At 45.8% G+C, this 19,134-nt stretch overlaps 1 protein-coding gene across 1 annotated transcript in view; it reads right to left on the reverse strand.

Moving 5' to 3' along the window:
* Window positions 1-19,134, reverse strand: part of PFAS (phosphoribosylformylglycinamidine synthase) — a 323,630-nt gene that overhangs the window by 184,128 nt on the left and 120,368 nt on the right. The window contains exons 12-16 of the mRNA XM_078652618.1: window positions 18,660-18,733; window positions 14,821-14,977; window positions 13,932-13,993; window positions 7,525-7,686; window positions 7,233-7,343 (exon numbers count right to left, since the gene is read on the reverse strand). Coding sequence (XP_078508744.1) covers window positions 7,233-7,343; window positions 7,525-7,686; window positions 13,932-13,993; window positions 14,821-14,977; window positions 18,660-18,733 — 566 coding nt within the window. The remainder of the gene's footprint in view (window positions 1-7,232; window positions 7,344-7,524; window positions 7,687-13,931; window positions 13,994-14,820; window positions 14,978-18,659; window positions 18,734-19,134) is intronic.

The raw sequence follows: 19,134 nt of genomic DNA on the forward strand, positions 1-19,134 counted from the left end.
AACATTGCTAGTTTTCTAACTGCAGTGGTTAGAATAAAGGAAAAAAGATTACTATGAATTAGATCATTTTTAACCTTGAGACATTTTTTACTTTTTTATCATGATGTGTTTTGGATATGATCACACTATTTTTTCCTCTGTATCTTGTTGACGTGTAATTGTAACATTTTATTTATTTTTTTAGTATGCTTTTATGGTTCCAATTAACCGAATAAAGTGAATTTGACTGACTGACTGACTATATATACACACCTAGACACGGAAATGATAATACGCCGTAACTATGGGCAAGCGATTTTCGCACTAGAGACACAAATAAACCATTGGCTGAAATTACCCTTATCAATTGTGGGCTGAGTCGCTATAATTAAAATGGTTGTGCTCCCCAAATTCCTATACCTCTTCAACAATATACCCACCCCACTTCCAAACAGTTTATTCGCGATACTACGTTCTCACTTAATTCGCCTGGTGTGGGGAAACACACGGGTCATAATACGCTGGCGGGCCCTATTACTCCCCTGTGACTACGGAGTTCACGATTTCCATTTATATTATTTAGCAGCATTATTTAGTACTTAAGCCTATCCATGGTATCGTCCAGACGTAGGATTCCATATCTCCGCCTTGAATCAGACCTTGTTCTCCCTGAGCGGTTTCCCACTATCCTTCCCAAAGGCCTCTCTAGAGACCCAACAGACATCCAAACAGTCTCCACAACCAGTTAGGCTTGGGAAAGACTGTGGTGTTAGCGGACCTTGAGCCTGGTTCCATTGGCGTGCTAGGCACTCTTGGAGAGAACGCATCTGGAGTCTTGTGTGAGGCACTATGAATATGCAAGAGGCCATCATCCCTATGAGCTGCATTAACACTCGAGCTGGAAGAGAGTGGTGAGGCTGAAATTTGGTTATGAGGGTTTGCATGCTTGCTATCTTGGCTGGACTGGGATAAGCGAGTGCATTTGAGGTGTTTATTGTGGCACCCAGGTATTGCTGTATGTGGGACGGTTGTAGATGAGACTTTCCGTGGTTTACTGTAAACCCCAAGTTGTTGAGTAGTTGAATAGTGGCGTGGGTGTGATGTACACACTGACTGTATGAGCTGGCTTCTATAAGCCAGTCGTCCAAATATGAGAAGATGGGAATGTGTTGTCTTCTCAGATGAGCTGCAACTACGGCCAGGCACTTAGTGAATACCCGGGGGGGCTGTGGTGACTCCGAAGGTGAGTAGTTTGAATTGGTAGTGTTGACCGTCCACTACGAACCGGAGATATTTCCTGTGAGATGTGTGAATGGGAATATGGAAGTAGGCGTCCTTGAGATCTAAAGTGGCAAGGAAGTTGCCTTGTGAAAGAAGAGGAAGGACCTGCTGAAGTGTGACCATGTGAAAATGGTCTGAGTATGTACAGGTTTAGGGGTTTGAGGTCTAGAATAGGTCTCAGAGAGCCATCCATTTTTGGTATGAGAAAATACAGAGAGTAAACTCCTGTGTTTTGTTGGTGCAGGGGAACTGGTTCTATTGCACTCTTTTGTAGGAGGGAGAGGACTTCCTGCTTGAGCAGTGATAAATGTTCTAACGGCATTGGGCGCTGTTTGGGTGGTATGTTTGGGGGGGGTAGAGGTAAGTTCCAGACAATAACCTAATTGAACAATTTGTCTCACACACCTGTCTGTGGTGATGTTGTTCCAGACAGGAAGGAACTGTTGTACTCGTTCCCTAACCCGAGTGGAATGGTCCGGGAGGAGCAGAGGCAATTCATTGGGTAGGGGTGGAGGCAGATCAGGTATGGTTGGTCTTGCCTCTACCTTTGTTATTGTTGCCTATGTAGCCTCCTCTGTGGTAACCTCTGGTGAATGTAGACTGAGTGGGAGCCTTGTAAGAGGTGTAGGGGTTGTCAGAGATTGATTGATTGATTTAGCTCTGTCTGTGTCTTTCCTCATTTTTTCAAGTGATAAATCTACATTAGGTCCAAATAAGTGTTCTTGATCGAATGGCTGGTTTAAGATGGAACTTTGTACTTCAGGTTTAAAACCTGAAATGTGTAGCCAAGCAGGTCTACGCAGAAGGACATATGTGTTGACGGCTCTGGAGGTGCTATATAACAGAGCTTGAGTGTTGGCGATACGCCATATGTTAGCTGCTTGAGACGCTGTTCTTTTGCCAGAGGGGGTGGAGCGTCCCCTGATGTCTGAGAGTTGGCCATTTTCCGAGCATTGGAGACAACTAGGGAATCTAAAGGTACGGAGCACTTAATGTAGCCTGGGTCCACAGGGGCAGCTTTGTACTTTATCTCGATTCTGGGGTTAATAACTCTAGCCCTCACAGGATCTTTAAACCCTTAAGGTGCATGCTTGATGCCCCTTTTAGCATAGGCAAAATAGAGGTGGACCTTTGTGAGGTATCAAAAGTGTCCATTAGGAAATCCTCTTCCACAGGGTCGGTATAAGTTAACCCTGTGGTATTGGGCAGATCTGTGTAGTAGCTGATTAAAACCCGTTGTGTCCTCTGGAGGGGAAGGCCTAGAGGAGTAGATGTCCTCCTGTGGAACATCAGGGACATCTGGCGTGTTGTAATCGTCCCAGGGATCAGGGGAAGAAGGTTGACTAGGATCCCCTAATGCCTCTTCCTCCGCACCCCCTCGTGTCATTAGAGGGGTCATCATCGTCCCCTGATGGAGGAGATGGTGTAGGAGAATGGTGTGGTGGGGAAGGCTGAGGAGAAGGTGGCGGAGGTGGTGGAGATGGGACCCTGAGGGGAGATGTGACAATGTCCCCCCTCTTTTTAGGTGGTGGAGTCGGTGCAGGCGTATCCAATTGTCTCTTCTTTGAACTTAGGGAGAGATGAACAGTTTTAGGGTCTTTAGAAGAGTTTTCTGTCTAGGGTCTGGTGTAAAGAGCTCTTCTGATGGAGGCTGGTCTTCGGCGCCAACTTTTTCGGTTCAATAGACCTATGCGGCACCGACTCAGGAACGGTTTTGTGGCCTTTTGGTTTGGAACCGTGATGCATTACAGTTTCTGTGGCTGTCTGTGGAACCAGTATTTTTTTCGGTTCCGAGGCTTTTTTCGGCTCCGAAGGGTGAGTCCGAACGTTTCGGGAGCGGCTTTTTGCTCAGTTTCGAGTGTTTTTTCTGAGTCGAAGGGTCGGTGCTTGTAGATTTCAGTGCCAAGTGCTTGGATGTGGAGGCAGCGATCGGCACGGAGAAGGGCGGTTTCTTTTTCGGTGCCGGTGACCGGGTTTCGGTACCGATAGCAGACTGACTCGAGCCCGAGTCGCCTGACGGCTGAATAGGCTTCTTTGCCGAGCCCAGAGTGGGGCATGGGAAGCAGTCTCTCAGTGTGCACCTGGGCCCGAAGGTGAAGGTGTGACCAAAGCCTTTTTCGATGGTATATGGAGGGGGTCAGGGTCAATGTATTTACTTACGACCCACTGCGCAGGAGTGAGTTCTTCGACGTCTGAGTCCTCAGCTTCGGAGGCACTGATGAGGAGTTCTTCGACCCGCTCCTGTTCTGGAACATCAACGCCCTCTTCGAAGATGCCATTGGGCATGGATGCAGACTAGAGAGCCATTGTTCTTCGAGCTCGATGATCCCGAATGGTCTTTTTGGATTGGAAAGAGGGACAAGCTGCACAGTCTCGTGCTCCGGTGAAAGGCAGAGGTTACACACCTCATGCAGATTGGTGTGGGGAAACTTCGACCCACATTGAGGACATTTCTTGAATGGAGTCCTTTCCATGAGCCAGATGCCAAGACCACGGTAGGCCCGAAGGCCCTTGTCGACGATCGAAATCGAGGATTTCGATGTTCGAGAGATGCGCGACGACTGGGGATCGAGATCGAAAACAATACCGTAGAGAGGGTGAAGGATAGCACGTCGAAAGTGGAATCGGTGACGGTTCCGAACAGGAGCGCGAGAAACGCATCCGAGCTCGATGGCAGAAAAAAATAAACAACCTGAAGATGGAGCCGATGCCCATGCACACTATAGTCCAAAGGAGGAGTCACCTATCTCGTGCCTTCCAAAGACTTTACCAAGACAAAAACAACTGCAAACATCCGGGCCCAACGCCAGATGGTGATCTATGCATAGTGTGTGATCAGCAGCTTATATGCCTCGAAGATATTGTACTGGCAACAGTGCAGATTTATTAAGAAAGGTGTTTGATATCAAACAACATAGGTTTCAGTAAAGTAATCCTGTAGCTGGGGAACTCGTAAAGTCCAGTGCCTAGTACATATACGTAAGATGGCCTCACTGTTCACTTGTACCATTTAGTAATGGAACTAGACAACACAGGGACATATCTGCTCAAGCAGATATGCCCTCACATGTAATGTAATGCACCCTGCCTTAGGGATACAAGCCCTGCTGTAGGGGTAACTTACATTTATTACATACAGTGACTGGCATGACACAGAGTGAGGGTGCCATATCCTCTTAACTAATGGTTTGCTCTATGACACGCAGTCTGTAATGGCACCCTGCACGAAATTTGTAGGGGGTCCCTTAGGGTGGTGTAAACCATGCTGCAGTCTTTAGGGACCCTTTTGTACCCAGCCCTAGGTATCACCGGTACCCCTTTCTTGGGACTTGAAATGGTGCTAAAATGTGTGCCAATTGAGTTACAACTAGACCATTTTGCCTAGTTTTTAGGGAACACGCACTGGCACTGGGGCCTGGTTAGCAGGGACCCAGTGCACATTAGTCAAAAAACAGTGGCAATAAATGGGGGTGACCATGACAAAAAGAGGTTCTTTCCTGCAGCAATAATTCAGAAATGTTTGATGAATGTGAGAATAGAGAAAGTGTCTTTAATAATATCATGATTTTAATCCTACCAGGGCTTTAGAAAATCTGCATTTGGATGGCAGTGTTGTCCAAGTCTAGGCAAATAGGAAGCTTAGATTTAAATGTAAGTATTGACTGTACTGATGCTCTGGGGGAAACTGCATTGATGTGAATTCAGATATAGTGTAGCCTCCTGATGAGAGGATAACAGTGTATTAATGTATGATTCAATGATTTTTTCCAGACTCGATAGGAGTGAAATTGTTCCATTGTGGGCGAGTGTCAAGAGGTCAGCAGAGGGCTTTTATAGAATCTGATGGAAATTTCAACTCCTCCCTCTTCGGTGGTCTAGTCTGTAGACCATATTTAACCTTATTGGGTTGGGGAAGCATCCTTTACCCCATGGGCAGAAACACGACCCGCCTTTATTCCGCAGTCACTACCCTTACTGCGACATTACTATGCATTCTTTTACCATGCACGTCGTTAGAACAACTTGCTTTAGGGGGCGCGTTGTGGGACTGGTTTTGGATTTTAAGACCAACATCTTCCCTACTAACTAGCGTTGGAATATTAAGTTATACTATTCCTAAGTTTAATGCCCCCTAAGGTATGTCATTGTAACGAATTGCATGGTACATCACAGTTAGGGTAGTGACTATCGAGTAAAGGTATGAATGGGAAATGCATGAGGGTACCATCATACATCCAGCGGGTTGCACAGAAAATGCATCCTTCAGTACTGAAAAGCCACAAAGACCTGGCTTTCCACAGCTTACCAGAAGCTCCCCGGTGGACGTGAATCCACCAGAAAGAGTAGACTAATTTAAAAACTGGTTACTGCTCTATCAACCAATGAAAAGGCTGTGTGTTTCATATTATGGATCCACAAGTACTAAACTTAAGTGAATTGAGCATACACAAGGATGAGCTGAACAACACTACTTAGTGGCGCACAGGAGAACCGCTCTAAAATTATCCAGATCCTTTCTGGCGCCTGGGGATATTCACAAGGCAAGGAATTTGCAGTTAGAACCATTCTTTAGCAACATGCTTTTCAGGAATGTTAAAGAAACAAGAGCTTGAAGGTTGCCTAACACTAAACGAACTGTTGAAAAACCCTGTGCATGAAAATCTAAACCTCTCTGGCCTACTACTTGAATTCTACAAAAGTCATATTTACAGAATGCATCCCTGGGACCTTTATGAATCAGGGTCTACAGGGGAAACATCCTTTACCTCACAGTCAAAACAACAACAACCTGCTTTTACAACCCACTCACTACCCCAACTGCGACATTACCTTGCGTTACTTTACCACGCAAGTCGTTACAACAACTTGCTTTAGGGGGCACGTTGTTGGACTGGTAAAGGATTTTTAAATCAACACCTTCTATACTGTTGGTAGACTGGGGTTGGAACACTAATGTATACTATTCCACAGTCCAGCTTCCCCTAAAGCAAGTCGCAGTAATAACTTGCATGGTAATGTTACACATGATAACGTCACTGTCAGGGTACAGACTGCGTTATAAAAGCATGTGGGGTTTCATCATACAACCGGCCTGCAGGGATTTTTGATTTGTGGAAAAGCCACTCATATGCTACATTTTACTATCCTACGCCCACCATGAATGACTTCCCTACATTTCGATGAAATTCATAGGAGGCCATACTTTCTAGTATCCGTTATGTTTGTAGTGGTCTACATTCAGGTGCAGTTAAAATAATGTGCAACTTTACAACAAAAGTATGTACTTTAGGCCATTAATCAATACATTAACTAATACTGGGACCCGTACTGTTCTCAGATGTACTGCTTTTCACTAAATGGCCTTCTTTTGGAGACCATTCACAAGCTATTGATGACAAGCTCTGGAGGTAATCATTTCCATGGTTTCTCTTTTACTCTCAGCATGCTGGTTTCTGCTCTTCTGGCACTGCACCAGTTTCCAGTGAGTCCTGGAAGTTCTCTAATGCTGGCTTCACAAATCTCATTAGTTCCAAGAGGGCAGTACTGGTTGGTCACCAAGGCAACAAATTCATTGTGTTCAGTGTTTGTACTTTGGAAGGTCACCTTTTCACTCCCTATCATTTGTCAACAATCTCCTTAAAAGAAATCATGTGCCCAGAAGCACAGCAGCTGCTCATTAATCACAAGTGACCATACACAGTGCTGAATGACCGCTTACAGCTATAGAATATGAAAAAGATCATCTTCCAACATAGGAAAAGCAACCGGAGGTGGAGGAGTATGCACGACAAACCACATAATAACAAACAACCTTCTCCTGAGGAAAGGTCACTGAGACCCTGCAGTAGAATACTACATAAGCAGGGCAGATACAGTCCATCCAAGATAAACCACTGGGCCACTACAGCAAACTTTAAAGTTTTACAAACCGAACTGAAGCATTTCACCTTGCATAATGTTAAAGTTCTTACCTTTTGGGGCATCTTTCCCAAAACCCACTCTAGTTGCAGGTCCACAGGCTTGGATTGTCGATCTTCTGCATCAAGTACAGTATTCTGGACATGCCTGTCCAACAACACAATCTGAAACAAAGAAAGCAAGTGTGGTCAGTAGGGGGTGGTCTCCTAGAACGTATGTCTCCCCAGTGAATCCTGCATATCTTCAAACTCCCATCAGAGGTTCTCCAAGAAATGGAATAGTCTTGCATCACTTCCCATCCCTGGAAAGAGATTAGGGAGGATGGCAATTATGAATGTCACTTACTCGGCCATCACCAGTGATTTCTCCCACAAAATCGACAGGACACTTCTCACGTTGACATACTTTCTTCAGAAAGTCTGCATCCCGGGGGCGCATAAGAAGGGCGTTGGACTCCTGGTACTCTGCACCCCAGATCTCAAGCACACTCAAAGTGGGATCACCTAGCTGCAGGGGGGGAGAACAGACCGCACAATTTTATCCAGGTAACTACTTACAGCATGCAAATACAAATAAGGCACATAAACACAGTCAAGAGGCCAGGACAAGAAACATATGGAAAATGGATCTGAACTACTGCTGTATACTTCGAGACCCCTTCACTAAAGGGATAACTTTCATTCTGAATTGGATACATGCTGAAAAGCTGATGCTTTCAAGATGTCATCTTTGTATTGTGAAAATCAATAAAAAAGATGTCAATAAAAAAAGAGATAATACCAGGATAAGTTTAGAGCTGTGTATGATAGTGCATTTATTGCACCAGGCAAAAGATGCAAGTGAGTAGGCAGAACAGAAGAAATGAAAATCATTTAAAGACATAAGACGCATACATTCAGTAAAAAGGCATTGAAGCATTCACAAGAAAAGTGCTCAAAATATGCAACAACTAACAGTTGCGTTGAGAAAATAAATCAGCAAATTAATTTAAAAAGGCTGGGACAAGTGGGAGACATAGTATAACTGTAAATACAACATTGGGCATTATAAGGATTTGCCATAAAATACACTCAACCTTATGCTCCATCACATATACAGAGGCAAAAAATCTGCTTTATTTGTAATACTTGGAACACAAAATGCATTGCATGTTTAACTGTATAGACTATAGATCAATTTTGCTATATGCAGACTGCGATAAGTGAATAATAAGGAGGCTTGCGATCCTGTCCTACCTCCAATTTGTACCCCAAACCTAATCCTTGACGTAGTTGCCACCCCACAAAATACAAAAGGACAACTACACTGAAAGCATTCCCTACTTGCTGAGTGACCATGGCTACTGCAACTCAGGCTATATGCTGACTGGCAGAGGTGGCAGTTCATCTAGAGCTCAGGGAATAGGTATTTTCGCCTATCGGCGAATGACTCTTGCTGGTTAAACGTCTGTTTAGTCCCCTTAACTTGTGTTCCTTACCTTCATAATGTGTGGGACATGTATAAAGGATGAGTGTATGTGGGGCTGGGGGATAGAGGGCATCTGATTCACATATGTGCCGAATAAGAGGGTTGATTTGGATGCCAGTAAATGCTGCACAAGATGGTGGTTCTGTAGGAAGCTGGCTCTTTATATACTATACCAAAGTGAGGTATAGTGTGCACAGAGTCCAATGGAACCCCAACGGTAGGCAGAGGTAAAAGTAGATAGCACCTCACTCTCTATTTGTGGTAGTGTTGGCTAGCAGTAGGGCTTTGTCAGAGGGTAGTGTTAAGCATTTGTTGTACACACTCAATTAGCAAATGATTGTCACACACTAAAAGACTGACCAATGTTGTTTGTATAAAAATATTCTTTTAGTTATTTTATTTCGTAGAACCAAGCAAGCCTGGCACAGGTAAGTGATGAGTACTGTGCAGTAATAATACCGTTTGTAAACAGTTTGTATTGCAGTTGTATATATACTTTTGATTTGATTACAGTAGAACTACTAGTAATGCAATGCTTTGAAAGATTGTATTTTGGCTTTGTTTTTTGCTTTGTATTGGCTTTTTAGTAGAATGTCAAGTAGATTACTTTACAGATTACTTTTCTTACACAGTGCAGTATACCTGGATACTGCACTGGGACATTTCCGGTAGAACGGTAAGTAAAAGCGCTTTTGTTATTTGGTTACAGTTTTAAAGACTTCTATAGATTTTCCAACTCCACACTTTTACAGAAAACCAGTCAAAGTTATCCTAAGGAGGAAAATAGGGTTATCGGTTCAAAGGTAAGCATTCGGTTGTGGGAGTTGGTATTGTGAGAGTAGACCCAGGGGTCCCCAGGGTCAAGGATGCATTCTTGTTACACCCTCAGCAGCACTAGGGCGGCCAGGTGCAGAGTGGTGAGGCCCAATGTTATCCAATGGGGATACAGGGCCTCTGGTTGGTGGCTGCTGAGGGGCAGGCCACAAGGTTGAACGGAGCCAAGCTCCTGGTGTTAGGCTCAGGGCAAAGGGGGATCCGGTTTAGCACACAAAGTGCACCCGCGGTGGCACTGAGGCGGCTGGGTGCACGTTGCTGTTTTGGCGTCGGGTGCCCTGTTCTTTTCAATGGGGATTTTCAATTTAGGTTTTTAGCTGCAGGCTCGGTCAAGGAAGTCTTCCGGGAGGAACCAACAGCAGGACAGGTATGTTGGGAGGGCTCTGAGACGTAGGTGCACCTCAGGTTCTTTTCTCCAGGGCACAGGGCGGCTGGATACAGGGGTGTCTTTGTAGGTTGGATTTCACCTTACCGGCCACTCGTGGTAGTGGGTGTCTTTGTGCAGAGGCTGCAGGCGACGTCGGGGAGTCCTGTAGGGGTCTACCCGCGGTGGAGTCAGACTAAGGAGTGCTGGGGGACCTCACTGGGACCGGTGGGCCAATCGAACTCGGGCAGTAGGCAACGGGTGCAGTGGTGGTTCCAGGCGTCGGGTTTCTTTGTCCTCAGCAGGTTCAGAGTCTATCTTGGGAGTTTTCTTTTGAACAGAGCTGCTGTTCACAGGAGATCCGGTCTTAGTTGAAGGCAGTCAGTCCTCCCAGGGTTCTGGAGGTGGCTGGCTGCAGGACAAGCTGACTTTTTGCGCAGGATCTCTGGAAACTGCAGACAGGCTGGTAGGGCTGGGGTCAAGTCAATTGTTCTCTGCAGTCTCCTCTGCTGGGCATCTTCTTTCGTCCTTTGCCTTCTTAGGTTGCGGAAATCTGCCTTCATGGTTCAGGGTTGCCCCCAAAATACTGTGTTTTAGGGGTCTCGAGGTTAGTACCCAATGGGCTACTGACCTTAGGGTGACTACACCCTTTGTGTGCTAACCCCACGTGGGGGAGTGGGCACAATCCCTAGTCCTGATTGGAGAGTGCCTGCCATCTGCAAGATGGCGGCCACTGAAGAGTGGGCTTCACCTCTCCTCCCCCACCTGGGGGGTGGGTTTGGCTGAGGTGGGCACACCTTCTGGGCTGTGCTATTTTTTCCCGCCTGTCTTCCCACTCAAAAGGAGGGGAGACAGGAAGGGGGCCTGCTCCTGATAGCAGGAGAGGCTGGGGGTCGCATTACAAAGGCTGCCAGGCTTTTGAAGCTCCCCTGCCACAAATGGCTCTTCCTGGCCTCGGGGAGGTGTGAACACCTCCGCCCAGGAAAGGCTTTGTTTCTGGGCTTAAGGAGTGAAGGGTCCCACCCTTGGGGTCCAGCCAAATGTCTCATGGTGGCCCGCCGGTGCGTACCAGTCCGAGAACCCACCAGAGGCTGGTTGTTTTTCAGGGGCCACCTCTAAGATGCCCTCTGAGTGCATTTTTTTTTAGATTCAATCATTTTTATGACATGGTATCGAATCAAAGACACAGCTCAACTGCCTACATCCACCGGCCGGCACAGCGGATAGCATGGTCAACACAAAGCGTACAGGCCTACAGCCCGGAGGGCAACCCCGCGTAAAAGAGCTTCAGTCCATAGTGTCCATGGCATACAATCACTAAGATACCAATTTTATAGCAGAAAAGAAACAAGAAAACAGACAAACACCAACACCCTCCACCCCCCAAAAACTCCCCTCCCTTCCCACCCCCTCTGCATCAGTATCAACCCTCCCATCCAAACCTTCCACGGCCGTCAGCTACCTCCCAAAATAGTTCAAACTACGGTAGTGGCCCCAACTGGATCTAGCGGAATAAGTTGCAAAATTTGTAGGTATTTTGGGCAAGTGACTTCCCTCAGTTCCTTGGAGAGGAGCTGCAGAAATGGACCCCAAAGCTTCACATACTCCGCTCCTTTCCCATCAATGCTGAGTGAGAGGCGCTCCATTGCTAGGATATGCCAGAGTCTCCAGATCAAGTCGTGCGCATCAGGGGCATCCGAGGAGCCCCAGTGTGTTAAAAGGACTTGTCGCGCCGCTAGCAATGCTAAGGCAATCGGTCTACCCTTCTGCGAGCGCAATGGGAAGAATTTGGGGTGGGGGAGTCCCAACAGTGTATGCTCAGGGATCCGGGGCAGTATAATGTCGAACGCTTCATCAAAGTCATCAAGAACCGCAGCCCAATATCGCACCAGTTTTGTGCAGTGCCACAACAGGTACACCTGGGTGCCAGGAAGGCCACACCCCCGCCAGCAGAGGTCTGACTTAGTGCTATCCCAAGACTTGATGCGCGCCGGCGTATAGTACCAATAAGCAACTACTTTATAGGAAGATTCCTCAATGGGAATATTTCTTGGCACTTGGATCTTTTCATACAAGGATTTGAAAGGAGTGATGCATTTGTGTCCGATCCGGGCTTTTGTCACGGGCAGACTCTTCAAACGGTGTAGTAACGTGAGAGTGCTCAGTTTGAAGAGTCTGCCTGAGACAAAAGCCCGGATCGGACGCAAATACATCACTCCGTTAAAATTATTGTATGAAAAGATCCAAGTGCCAAGAAATATTCCCATTGAGGAAGAAAACGTACCTATACACGGATTAGTGTCTCTGACACACGTCCAGAAAATCAGGACTGTTACACAGACGCTCTCTTTGGAATCTCTGTTGGGATCCAATCCTTGAGGGGTCCTCGTTAGATGCAAATTTACACTGTCCTGAAGAAGGTCTTGTGTAGTAAACATTAAAGACCGAAACGTCGACTTCTAAGTCCAATACTCTATCATAATTGATGACACAAGTGACTTACTTGTAGCAAAATTAGTAGTCATGGTATTTTATATCTCAGTTTGGACTTTCTATTCTGATGTATTATAGGAGGATTTGTTTCATTCCTTTTTCATCTGAATGTATTTTGGATTAATTGTCATGACCGATATGTACTCTTATAAATTTTGCACAATAAGAAAATAATAACTTTTTGATAAAAAAGATTCCCCGTGTTGTTGTTCTCTTTGCCATAATTGTGTGGTATCATCACTCCTAGTTTTAGAGGTATAACAAATCAAATCTGCTACCAGATAACAATTGAATTGAGTCGAATCTTTAAGTGACAATCTAATTCGATTTCTGTAAATTGTTTTTAAGCCAATCCCCTTGCCGACAATTTTCTAATTCACGATATCTAAATTGGGCCCTATAGCTTCCTGGAAAACTAGCATAATCGTCCCAATATATAAAAGTGTGATAAAGCAAAACCCCAGAATTACAGACCAAACTCCCTCTTGGATAGGACTTTGAAATTGATGGATCGTATTTTGTTAAACAGGCTGGAAGAATAGGTTAGGGAAAAACCTGATTCCAGACCAATATGGCTTCCAAAGGGGAAGAGGGGCAAAAGATTAGTGCCTGAATCGGAGCCTGATTACTTCCAAATATACCTCAGCAAAGAGTGGCTAAACTTACATGTCCTTCATGGATTTAACAGCCCAATTTGACTGTGGGAATCATTCGAAATGATGGAATATAATGGAAGTGATGGGCAATGATCTAGTATTGATCAACTTTATTCGCTAGCCTTATTCCCAAGCTACGGCATGTGTGCGTTATGGACGAAACGGGGAATGCACACAGTCCTTCCAGATTATGAGGGGTGACAGACAGGGTTGCGGCCTTGCCCTTTTAAATTTCAAATATGGTTAAGACCGCACTGGAAGGTTCCACACTGGATGACCCTTCTTTTAAAACACTCACTATTCTGATTTTGGCTTACGCTGATGATGCAATTCTAATTCTCCTCAACGCATTTTAACAGAACTTTCTTAGACAAGGCGCTATGTTTCACAGAAAAGAATAAACTGACAAAAAGCATTGAAATACAACAGAACTCTCGAATAATCTCATTGAAAAAGGTGTGAATTGTGCTAGGAATATGCATTATAGAGAGAAACACAAAAAGACAAATGAATGAGCCAGGTGTCAGTGGTTTGAAGGAAGAGCTACACCAGGAGCTCAACTGCCAGAATCTGACCAGCTAGGGAAACAATAAAGCTAAAGACCCAGATTGAGCCTGGCCAGGAACCTTGGCCATGGCACAGAGGATCAGTGCTGGGTCAAGTTGTGTGAATAGGGGCTCAGTGCTAGGGCTAGGTATTGAGAAAACATGGGCGCAGAAGGAATATTGGAGCAGACCAAATAGTGCACAGCACAGAGTGTATAAGGAGGATGTAGAGAGGTCAAACAAGGATGTCTCACCAGGGAAGCACCCAGGGGATGCAAGAGCTGAAGAGCAACCAGGGAACCAAGAGAGCTAAATTTGTGCTGTGCTTATTGACAATGGAAATTGAGATAATAGTGACCATATCCATTGACAAAGGAAGAAACACAAACAAACCTGGAACTTGTCAGCATAGATCACAGCGCCTGCAGGTTCACTCAACTCCTTTAACACATTTCCTGAAGGGAAAACAAGAATAGAATCTAGTGAATGTCAAAAGTACTAACTTGGCCTGTAGCATTCTTGTCTGTTTACACTTATGAAGCAACTTCAACTGCCTTCTCCATTCCATGCCCTCCTGCTACATGTCAGCTTTACGTTACTTCTCAGTATGCCTCTCAAATCCAGTAGCGACCAGTAAGGTTAGATACAGGGATAAGGGGGGTGGGAAGGTGGAGAAGGAAAAAAAAACACTTACCTGCTCGCCGCATCACACTCCTCGCTTCTCCAGGCAAAGCTCCGAGACTGATTTGCAGCCAATCCGGATGCTGCTTTTAAGCTGCTGAAAGTAGCGTCAGGATTGGCCTGAGTGCTAATGATTTGCGCTCCCACAGACTGGGAGCCTATGCCTGCTCTCTCCAACCCAGCAATGCAGCTGGGGTTGGAGGGAGCTTCACTGTGCATGTGGGTTTGGCCAGCATGAGACGGCTTGCCAAACCCACATGCACAGTGTAAGCAGTGCCCAACACTCCCCCTCCAGCCTATCACCACCCTGACCCTGACCCCACCCCCAAGCCTCTGCTCCGGGAGAAAAATAAAAAGATAATAAACAAGAGTTTATTATAGTTTTTTTTGGGCTGCTGGCAGGTCGTGCGACGCTCCTCCACCATAGCAGAGGAGCTGCTGCCGCTAAAATCATCTTCCCTACCTCTTGGACTAGCTGAATATATAGGAACCCCACCATACTGACCCTTGTCTCAAGCTGTGCATGCCTTAATTAATGACTTTGGCTAGCCCTCTCCCCAAACCCTTCATTGCTCACCAAATGCCCAGTAAGGTACTTTACCATTGCCTCCAGCCCCCTGGTCATGGATACTACAAATAGGGTTCATGTTCTGGCGCTCCACACATGCCCGGATTGCTCGATTCATCTTCTGCTCCATTTCAGCATCACCTCGCTGCACAGCTCCAAAATCCAGTTCACTGGCATTATCTCCCTGCACCTGCAGCAGGAAGCATCACAGATCAAAAGGCTTTATTATCACTTGCACAGTACATGTTGAAGCATCATGCGTTGAAAACACCTAACCATTAGAACTACCCAATCCCCTTATGCAGGTGGTATAGGATTTTTTAATTTAGGATACCAGGATGTGAAATCAGTGTTACAGGAAAGTAACTTATGGATTTGCAGCACAGTTCTTTTATAGCAGCATCAATACTGAGGGGAGAAAATAAAGCTTACCTGAAAAGGTATGCTTGTAAGGCTGGGTGCCACTTTAGCACTATAAGCCTAAAAATAAATCTAATGAATTAAGTGCAGATCTCTGTGTCAGCATTATGCACATTTAATGCAAAGGGCCAAAGGTGCATTTTTATTTTAACACATCCTACAATTCCACATAGTAATTAATGAATGTGACATTGCCATACTGTAACAAACGTGTACCCTGCAGAAAAGAAACAGTAGCTTTGTCAATCTGAAATTGTGTGTGCTTCATGTGGAAAGTTCGGAAAGATGTTCTGGTGGCAAAAAATGTAGGCAAGTTCTGAGAGTGTGGCTATGTAGCCTTTACAATCTGTTGAAAAACTGGAGCAACAAGACTCCAGCTAACAAAGCTTTTGGTAAGAATTAGGATGTGTTGGCCTAAATGGTTTCTTTAATAGTGACACTCCAGCAACCCAAACTTATGTTTATAGCAACTAGAAGTGTTGTATAGATGATATGTTTCTACAACCGAGGAACTTTGTGTTGTGCCATTCCTCTAGAGTGGATGAAACCCCTTGAAGTGATCACTAGGTGGTTTTCAGGTTGGAACTCACCCAGAGACAAACTGTGACCCCTCTGGAAAACTATCCTGAAAAGAACAATGACTCATTGATGATGTGTATAGCACATATGGGTGGATACCAAGCTAGTAAAGTATTTCCACGAGAGGGGGAAGAGGGCGTCCATGTAGTACAGTGGTATGGTGAGATTATCAAGGAAGTCGTTAAGTTTCTGATGCCAGAAATAGTAAAATGTAATGTAAAGGCTGATATTGTTCCTTGGTGAGTAAACATCCCTGGTTTGAGCTCCAATGCGAAGATTTAAAGAGAAGGTTTCACAAAGTGAGGCACAAAAAGTGATGTCTGGGTGGCTTGAGGGAGAGCAGAGTATAGAACTACTTTAGTCTTTTAAAAGTTGAAACTTAGTGCAATTTTTGAACAGTTTGGTGTTATCCTATGGAGAAAAACAATAATATGGTGAGATAGGTAAGTAGTGAACTTACAGTTCTAGTCTTTGAGACCAAAGATCAGCAAGGGGCAAGGGTCAGGTGACTACCAAAACCTGACCATCAGCAGGAAAGGCGTGGCTGGGTGAAGAGGCCAAAATCTGAGTTCGGCCCAATGCGTTGCAATGGAGACTGGAGGTGCTCGAAACTCAAAGCAAACTGCTTGCTGGTAGGTAAACCGGTTGAAGGGACCAAGGTTTGGGGGTTAGAACAAGTACAAGAGGGGGGGAGATACACAAAACAGCACCAAACATACACCACCAGTGGGCACAAGGGCACCGGGTGCAGGGTGCAAATACCGGCGTTGGCCCATGATGCTATTCAATGGAGAACTTGCTTCAGACAAACAGACTGCAGGCATCGCACCAGAGGTTTCAGGAGTGGGACCAACGACAGCAGAGGTAAGTAGAATTGTAGGAGGTCGTAGGGGCACCGTTAACTCAGCTCACCAAGGACCAGGGGCTTCAATATAGGGGTGCCTTTAGACATCAGAGACTTCTTACCGGAGCTGGGTGTGGTCAGGGGGAATCTCAGGATGCAGGCGTCGTCGTGGAGTCCAGAAGTGGTCAGCTAATGATGGACTTGAGGTCAGGATTGCTGGGGAACCTGTTCTGGGTCCGTGGTCCACCTGGACACAGGCCAGAATAGTCCGGTGCAGAGTGGGCAGGACTTGCGGATTTGGAATCCTATGTGTAGGTTTCTTGGGGATAGAGCCGCTGTCCTCTGAAGCCTCTGGTCATTTTCGATGGGCAGACAGTCATCCTAGTGTTCTAAGACGTCGCTGGCTGTAGGACAGGTGTCGTCTTCTTCGCAGGGGCTTTGAAGCTGGAGACAGGCCGCTAGGGCCAAGTCAGTAGCCCTCTTCAGACTTCGCAGCACAGAGTCTTCTTCGTCTGTCTTCTTAGGTTGGCCGGGAACTAGTTTCCAGGTCCAGGGAGTCACCTAAATACCAAATTCAGGAGTGTTTTGGGGAGTAGCAGTTCGCGCCAATGGGCACCTTACCTTGGGTGACGACACCCTCAATTATGCCACCCTCATGTTGGAGAGGGCACAGACCTAGCCCTGATTGGAGGCATTTCCCCATCTTCAAGGTGGCGGGGACTGAAAGATGAACTTCACCTAGCCTCCCTCACCTAGGGGTAGAGTTGGCGGATGTAGGAACACCTCCTATTCTTTTACATTTTCCCGTCCAAAGTGGGGGCTAGAAGCAGAGACTCGGGGGGGGGGGGTACAGAAACATGTCTGGTAGGTAGGCTACCTACAGCTATTCTAGGTGGGTAGGTTTTCATGGGGCATCAATGAGGTGCCCTCTAGGTACAAGCTACAATAAATCACACTGGCATCAGTCAGGGTTTATTGTGAGTAGTTTGGTACCAAACACTCCTGTGTTCAGTGAAGCAATCATAGTGCTGAGGGTCTTGAGTTGTAAGACCATGTACTCTCTATGGCTTCCATGACACTAACAACATTAAGGAATATTGTAGAGGCATATCTGCTAATGCAGATATGCCCACACCTGTGATATAGTGCTCCCTGACTTAGGGCTTGTAACGCCTACTAGAAGGGTGACATCTATATTTTAGGCAGTGCTAGTTGCAGTCTGCATGGCCTAGGTGAGGAGTCCATAGGGGACGCTCTACAGTACCAATGCCCTAGGTACCCAGGTACTACTTACTAGGGGCTTAGAGGGGGCCTGAAGGGCCAGTTGTGGAATAGTTTTTAGGGAAGAAGCACTGGTACAGGGATCCTGGTTGGCAGGGATCCTGTGCACTACAAGCGAAACCACATCAATTTCCTGGCAAAATGTGGGGGCTAAACATGTAAAAAGAGGCACTTTCTGTGAGAGACCACCACTTGCTTCCCGTCCAGAAGAGATGGCAGTTGAAGATCCTCACACAAACCTACACAGCCATCTATGAACTAGAACCTGCTTAGATCAACCATCAACTGAACTTCCACCAACCTCTAGACACCTCCGCTCCTCTTTAATCCCCCTTGCACCCGCCACATCCACTGCAGCAGTGGGAGCTCCTTCTGCTTTGCTGCATAGACCTTGAAACACCATCCCCTACATGGCTGACAGAATTCAGGAAGAGGCTCAAGACCTGGTTCCTTGACGGAGACACCGCCCCCAACTATAATAATACACTGGCGAGTAGAATCAAATGTTTTCAGGAACATGTCAATGAGGCTCGACCAGATGATAACTAGAGTCTCCGATGTGGAGGACTTACAGTAGCAAACCATGAGGACCTAGAGGACTGCTCTCACCGAAACAATATTCGCATAATGACTGTGGCGGAAAATAACCATGTTACAAATATGGAGCCGTTTGTGGAACGGTTGTTGGAATCCTTAATAGGTCTCCACCATACCATAATTAGCTGAGCAAATATTTTACAGTATTCACCTGTATCGAGGAGGCTGCTCCTCCCCCAACTCCAATCCTGTATACAGGTCCTCCAACTTTCACTACCGCCATTCCTGAAAGATACAAGAGAAAGGGCAAATCAAATATGTGAACACTGACAGAATCTATGAACCACACACAGATGGCCTAAGAAGTACAGCGGGTGTGTAAGCAAAGTATCCTCTTAACATTTTACTAATCCAGGAACTAATCTGTAGTGACAGTTTACTCTAGACATTAGCAGTAACCATGTGAAAGTTCTTGCAGGTTTTCAAGCTCTGAAGATACATTTGAAATGCCACAGATGCTTCCAGCAGAATGCTTCAGTGCCCGCAAGTAAGGTCTCTCTTCCAATATTATAGTGGCAAGCTATGCAAGACACTATTTTGTGAGTGGCAAATGTCTTCAAAGCCTAAATGTCTATTAGTAGGATTCTCATCAAAATATCATAAGTTTTATATTTAGAGACTTAATC

Source organism: Lissotriton helveticus, chromosome 7 (assembly GCF_964261635.1).
Source record: "Lissotriton helveticus chromosome 7, aLisHel1.1, whole genome shotgun sequence".
In the NCBI taxonomy this organism is placed as follows: domain Eukaryota; kingdom Metazoa; phylum Chordata; class Amphibia; order Caudata; family Salamandridae; genus Lissotriton; species Lissotriton helveticus.